General features: G+C 30.1%; 1 protein-coding gene across 2 annotated transcripts; it reads left to right on the top strand.

Moving 5' to 3' along the window:
- The first annotated feature begins 2,727 nt into the window (after nucleotides 1-2,727).
- On the top strand, nucleotides 2,728-4,854 carry Dlip3 (Dorsal interacting protein 3). 2 transcript variants are annotated; one of them, XM_075312149.1, is made up of 4 exons: nucleotides 2,728-3,013; nucleotides 3,093-3,218; nucleotides 3,567-3,747; nucleotides 3,815-4,854. In XM_075312149.1, the coding sequence occupies exons 1-4, from the start codon at nucleotides 2,971-2,973 to the stop codon at nucleotides 4,518-4,520; spliced, it is 1,056 nt and encodes a 351-aa protein (XP_075168264.1). In that variant the 5' UTR covers nucleotides 2,728-2,970; the 3' UTR covers nucleotides 4,521-4,854. The 2 variants fall into 2 exon arrangements, with proteins under 2 accessions (XP_075168264.1, XP_075168265.1); XM_075312150.1 differs by having other exon boundaries at nucleotides 2,731-3,001.
- Nucleotides 4,855-7,674: the final 2,820 nt, after the last annotated feature.

The following is a 7,674-nucleotide window of genomic DNA, read 5'->3' as shown; positions in this document are numbered from 1 at the left end:
ATTCTCGTGGTTGGGGATATTTTTTTCACTATAAATATAAATAACATTTTGATACAATTTTCTATAGAAAAAAATTTACAACATTTGCTAAATTTAAATTTTCTTTAGAAGTCAAATTTTGACAAAATTTTTTATAGAAATAAAATATTGATAAAATTTTTAAACGAATAAAATTTTGAGAAAATTTTCTATGGAAATAGAATTTTGACAACATTTGCTATAGAAATAAAATTTTGACAAAATTTTCTACGGAAATACAATTTTGACAAAAATTTTTATAGAAATAAAGTTTTGGGAAAATTTTCTAATGAAATTAAATTTTAACAAAATTTCCTATAAATAAAATTGTGACAAAATAATTTTTGTTTGGATTTTCTCCAATTTTTGGTAGATTATTTTTGGCTCGAACTTTCTGAAAAAAAACTCTGCAATTTTTATTGCAAAACACACATCGATTATACGAATTTTCCTTTGGGGATTTTTCATGGGGAAAAATATTTCAGTTGGGTATTTTTTGGGGATATAATTTCGAAAATTTGGGGATCTCTCTCGAAAAAATCTGGCAACCGTGTATTGGAGTACGAAGACATGCAGTAGTGTTGGGAGAGTAACGAGTATTTGATTACAAGTACTCGTTACTGACTAATTTTTTGAGTACTCGTTACAATTAAATGAGTACTCAATATCTTCAGTACAATCCAATTAAAAAATTGATTGAAACTGAAAATATAATCAGTAAACAAGTATATACGGCCGTAAGTTCGGCCAGGCCGAATCTTATGTACCCTCCACCATGGTAGGAATTCCTAACATCATCTTCTAAATTGTAAGTTATTCCATACGTGGTATATATTAGACAAAGAAACAAGTAAGGAAAGTCGGCGGGGACGACTATATTATACCTTTGTAGATCCACATTTTCGATACCATATCAAATCCGTAAAATGTGTTAGGTGCTATATATAAAGATTTTTGTCCCAAATACATACATCTAAATCTGACTCGATCTGTACACAATTTATTAGGCTCCTACAAAATCTGTTATAAGATGGATCCTTCTTCTTAACTCTTTGGAAAGAAGCAAATATTATTAAAAAAGTACACAATTCAAAAGTATAGAGTAGTAACGAGTTAGTCAAAAATAATCAAAACACGCAGTAATTTGCAACGCCTATATCATTGTTCAACGGCGTGCTTTGTTATGGGAGAACATAATAGTTGTGTTCCTTTACATTACTAATAGAAATGTAGTTAATGAGGGGCTATCGAAAAAGAAATGTAACAGCATTTTACATTACTATAGAGGTCGTTTGCAAAATTCTCATATCCGTTGATCACGTTATTGCTGCGTAAAAGTGTCTACTAAACGAAACCTACAGCCAATTTCGATATCCGAAACGAATGCTTTCGGTCGACCAAAACAGCTGAATTATAAGAGAACAAGTGAAGGAAAATCATTTCAGTCGAACGAAAGGATTCGTATCGGATATGAGAATTTGGCTGTAAATATCCTTGAATCAAGTTTAGTATTATAAGTTTTTTTTACTTCCTTTAGCTTTATTCTACCTATTTAAAATATATCCAATAACTCAGATATTGTTGTTTATTGTAATATATATTATTGGCCATGTTTGCTTCATATTACAAATATGAAATATAAAATATATAAAATGAAATAGGTCTATCCTTTCCAATGCTATGTTCACACATGCGCTTTTTATACAAAGTTCAGAAATTTAAATATCAAGAAAGAAGATTTCGAGCATAGTGTGAACGTTATTATTGACTTTTTATATTTTTGTGCTATTTATGCTACCTTATAATTGTACCATGCACTCAGTGAATCGATTATCATGACGCCGTTCGTTTTACCCGACTCCATAGTAAGCAAAATAACGTCGTAGGGCGGCTTGTTAAATTAACTGCATACATTAAAAGCGCTCCAATCGCACAACTTACACCCTCCAACACCTCTTACCGAAGACAATCACCTTAGGGTGTCGATCAGTGCTGCCGCTACTACTTCAATCGAAGTATTTTGCTTCATTTTCACAAAATTTATTTCGTCACTCCTTCCAAAAATCTGCTTCATTTTTTTGTTCTGCTTCAAATTTTTATTTTTTACACCATGTACCAAATTTCAGCCGGATCGAATGAAATTTGTTTCTCAGAGGCTCCGGAGGTCAAATCTGGGGATCAGTTTATATGGGGGCTATATATAATTATGGACCGATGTGGACCAATTTTTGCATGGTTATTAGAGATCACATGCTCAAACCATGTACCAAATTTCCCCGCAAGCCAAATTTGGGAGTCCGTTTATATGGGGGCTATACGTAAAAGTGGACCGCTACGGCCCATTTGCAATACCATCTGACCTAAATCAATAACAACTACTTGTGCCAAGTTTCAAGTCGATAGCTTCTTTCGTTCGGAAGTTTGCGTGATTTCAACAGACGGACGGACGGGCCGACATGCTCAGATCGACTCAGAATTTCACCACTGGGGTCTTAGAGCAATATTTCGATGTGTTACAAACGGAATGGCAAAGTTAATATACCCCCATCCTATGGTGGAGGGTATAATAAAATGAATTCTATTGTTTTGTTTTCAAAAATGTATGCTACTTCAATTTTATTCAATCTACTCCACTTTTTTCCAAAATCTACTTCACTCAATTTTTCACTAGCGGCAGCACTGGTGTCGATGATGTTCGTTCGTTAGGCCGACGTATTCGTGATGCGGTGAAGGGGACGATGGAACGCTTTTAAATTAGGATAGTTTAAGGATACAAATAAAGTAATTCATTCAAGGCAATAAATTACAGAAAGTTAAAGCCTAATTTATATTATATTTGTCCATGGAAACTAGATTTGGTGGTGCAGAAGAAAGTTCGAGTTAACTATACAATAGTATTAAGATCTATGTTACTTGTGTTTGCGAGAGTATACTAAGAAAAAAAAAACGAAAATGGCAAGAGACGAGCACGGTCCTGATTTCGGTAAGATTTCGAGTAAGATAAGGGCCAACTATTGGCAGAATTGTGTATTAATTACTTGAAATTTTGTTTTTGCAAAAAACACTCATTTCAGACGATCGTTTAATAAAATTGGTCCGTGCAAATTCTGCAATTTATGATGTTAGCCATCCCCATTATAGGAGAACTCCAGTGCGTATGGCGATCTGGGATAATATAGCTCAAGAGCTGGGGGCACCATGTAAGTAAAACGAAGCTTTACAATTATCCTTTGGTGGTGTGTTTCTTCATTTCTTTCTCTATACAAGAGGGTGGTTTACTTACTGTCCCTTTGCTGTTTGTGTGAGACTCTTGAAATGATAGTGTGAGTGTTTGTTTCTCAATAGACACAATACTATTAATGATATTGGATATTGTTGTAGAGTTGATGGTAGGGCGGTTTCATTAATATGTGTAAACAGAGATGTGTCGATCAATATCACAACAATAACCATCACAGGAAATTGAATGCTTTCCATATTTTTTTACTAAGCTTAGTTTCCATGCATGTATATTTTTATATATTTTTGTACATTTTTTATATTTTTAGCACGATTTTTACAAACCAAGTGGAAGAATATACGTTATAATTATCTCCAGGAACAGAAGTGCTTGGAGACTGGTACCATCAATACAAATATTAGAAAGAGAAGATTTACTGAAGATTTATCATTTCTCAAATACACTGCGTATAGAAAAGATGCTCCGACAAAAACATCATTCAATGGATCGTAAGCATAATTGACAAAATTTCCTATCGAGAATTCTAATCTAAATTATATCTCGTTTTTATTCTAGTGACAACGACTCAAATAGTTTTATGTATCCAGACAATTTATCAGCTGCTGTTTCGAGTAGTTATGAGGTGATTGAGTTAGATCAAAGTGATGACGAAGAAGGGCACCATGATTATATGCCGGATGTATCAGCTTTTCTTGCACCAATGAATGATACCACTGAGGATAATCAAGAGGATCCGTATGCCCAACCAGATAATGTAGAGAACGATACACGAACAACGGCAACGTCTACAAATGGCACCTTAAAAAAGAATGAACGTACACAAATTCCGCAGAGCCCAAAAGATGGTAAAAGTGGATCAAATAGCCCAGATTCCCATAGATCATCACCGCTTCTCACACCGATTAGTGCTTCTATTGCAAAACACAATGGAGGAACAGATAAGACAAATTGGTATAACAACAAGGTGACAAATGGAAGTTCAACTAAGTTGTCGGAAATTACCATACAGCCTTTATCGGCACCAACTTCATCATCACCGTTAATGAAAAAACGTCCATTTGCCGTTCCACCCGAGGAGATAATGACGAATGCTGCCAAGCGAAAAGCTGCCCCCACTTTACAACCCATCAATGATCCTATTGAATTGTATTGCCTGTCATTAGTCGATTGCTTACGTGCAATGTCACGGTCCGAACGTGAAAGAGTTAAATTTGAGTTTTCAAAAATACTCAAAGATGCTGAATATGTTGATCAATCCTAGAGTTAAAAAAAAATAGTTTTTAATTTATCTATACTATAATTTTTATCAGTATTTCACGTATTTATTTGAGTATTGATTACTTCAGTTCGCAAAAAAAGGTACTTGTAGCAAGTATATGCTTTTGACCCATTGATTATGTGTATAAAAAAGAAGATATTCAATTTCTTTCGAAGCATGTAAAAATATTGCATTTTCATAAAGTATTTTTTTAATATTGTCAAATGTACGTAGTATATTACTATCCTACTTTAATCATGTCCATCGCAAGCCATATTATGTAAGTGATCATTTTAATTTGTGTTTTAATAAATTAAATATAATTTATTTAATACTACTTCATACGAGTTGGAATTTATTTTATAAAAAATTGTGTATCATGTTTCTGAATAGGGATGAATCTATATTCTGACGAAAACCCTGAGTGTAACCATATAAAAATATACATTCCCAATTTTACACAATTGTCTTAATTATTGTCTTTGAACATGGAAAGTGCAAAGCACCTCAGATATTATTAAAATTTTGAACAAGATAATTGTTTAAGACGGTTCTGCTGAACTGCTTAGTGGCACTGTTCAATACGTGGCCGTCAGGTGTTTTACCAGATTTTTCTGTTTGCAATTACCCCAATAGGGTTACTCTCCACAGCCTTTCCAAGTAATCGGCCACACCATTAGTATTTGCGATAAGCTCCTCAGTAGGAATAAGGTTCTCAAGCACGATTGCCCCTCGTTCCATAAATAATCTACCAAAATTTTAAGAAAATTTTTACCACAAATCTACCAAATTTAAAAATCTTATTTTTGAAGCTTTCGATCAAAATTTTGTGAATGAATTGTAAATGTGTCGAATTTTATATTTTTTTTTAACGATTTAGCGTATACCAACATGGGATAACTACAAAAAGGAAAACTTACTCCAATGGCCATTGTTAGTATGAAATAATACGAAAAAATTTGAAAGAATTTTTTAAAGAAATTGAATTTATACAAAATTTTGTCAAAATTCCATTTCTGTAGGAAATTTTGCAAAATTTTGGATACATTTGAATAAAATCAAAACTCACAAAAAACATACGTTTTTATTCCCATGACCTCGAGCCGAACAAAACAAAATTAAAAAATTAATTTCTATAGAAAATTTTGTCAAAATTTCATTTCTGTAGGAAATTTTGTCAAAATTTCATTTCTGCGGGAAATTTTGCCAAAATTTCATTTCTGTGGGAAATTTTGTCAAAATTTCATTTCTGTGGGAAATTTTGGCAAAATTTCATTTCTAATAGGAAATTTTGTCAAAATTTCATTTCTATAGGAAATTTTGTCAAAATTTCATTTCTATAGGAAATGTTGTCAAAATTTCATTTCTATAGGAAATGTTGTCAAAATTTCATTTCTATAGAAAATTTTATCAAAATTTCATATCTATGGAAAATTTTGTCAAAATTTCATTTCTATAGGATTTTTTTTCCATTTCTATAGGAAATTTTGTCAAAATTTCATTTCTAAAGGAAATTTTGTCAAAATTTCATTTCTATAGGAAATTTTGGCAAAATTTCATTTCTATAAGAAATTTTGGCAAAATTTCATTTCTATAGGAAATTTTGTCAAAATTTCATTTCTATAGGAAATGTTGTCAAAATTTCATTTCTATAGAAAATTTTATGAAAATTTCATATCTATAGAAAATTTTATGAAAATTTCATATCTATGGAAAATTTTGTCAAAATTTCATTTCCATAGGATTTTTTTTCCATTTCTATAGGAAATTTTGTCAAAATTTCATTTCTAAAGGAAATTTTGTCAAAATTTCATTTCTATAGGAAATTTTGTCAAAATTTCATTTCTATAGGAAAGTTGATAAATTTTTCATTTCTATAGAATTTTGTCAAAATTTAATTTTTATAGGAAATTTTTTTCAAAATTTTATTACTATAGAAAATTTTCTCAAAATTTTATTGCTATAAAAAATGTTCTCAAAATTCTATTTCTATAGAACATTTTCTCAAAATTTTATTTCTATAGGAAATTTTTGTCAAAATTTCATTTCTGTAGGAAATTTTTTCAAAATTTCATTTCTGCGGGAAATTTTGCCAAAATTTCATTTCTGTGGGAAATTTTGTCAAAATTTCATTTCTGTGGGAAATTTTGTCAAAATTTCATTTTTGTAGGAAATTTTGTCAAAATTTCATTTCTATAGGAAAATTTGTCAAAATTCCATTTCTATAGGAAATTTTGTCAAAATTTCATTTCTATAAGAAATTTTGTCAAAATTACATTTCTATAGGAAATTTTGGCAAAATTTCATTTCTATAGGAAATTTTGTCAAAATTTCATTTCTATAGGAAATTTTGTCAAAATTTCATTTCTATAGGAAATGTTGTCAAAATTTCATTTCTATAGAAAATTTTATCAAAATTTCATATCTATGGAAAATTTTGTCAAAATTTCATTTCTATAGGATTTTTTTCCATTTCTATAGGAAATTTTGTCAAAATTTCATTTCTAAAGGAAATTTTGTCAAAATTTCATTTCTATAGGAAATTTTGGCAAAATTTCATTTCTATAAGAAATTTTGGCAAAATTTCATTTCTATAGGAAATTTTGTCAAAATTTCATTTCTATAGAAAATTTTATGAAAATTTCATATCTACAGAAAATTTTATGAAAATTTCATATCTATGGAAAATTTTGTCAAAATTTCATTTCCATAGGATTTTTTTCCATTTCTATGGAAATTTTGTCAAAATGTCATTTCTAAAGGAAATTTTGTCAAAATTTCATTTCTATAGGAAATTTTGTCAAAATTTCATTTCTATAGGAAAGTTGATAAATTTTTCATTTCTATAGAATTTTGTCAAAATTTAATTTTTATAGGAATTTTTTTTCAAAATTTTATTACTATAGAAATTTTTCTCAAAATTTTATTGCTATAAAAAATGTTCTCAAAATTCTATTTCTATAGAACATTTTCTCAAAATTTTATTTCTATAGGAAATTTTTGTCAAAATTTCATTTCTATAGGAAATTTTGTCAAATTTTCAAACTTTGTTGACTATTTTTAGTGTTTATGTACGGTGCGCCTATGTGAGCACATTGTGAGAACGCTGTCGGCACAAATACCACCGAGTGTGTTTTTATTTATTTATTCATCCATC

The sequence above is a fragment of the Haematobia irritans genome, chromosome 5 (genome assembly GCF_050003625.1).
Source record: "Haematobia irritans isolate KBUSLIRL chromosome 5, ASM5000362v1, whole genome shotgun sequence".
Lineage (NCBI taxonomy): Eukaryota > Metazoa > Arthropoda > Insecta > Diptera > Muscidae > Haematobia > Haematobia irritans.
This window is presented reverse-complemented; position numbering and strand designations above follow the sequence as displayed.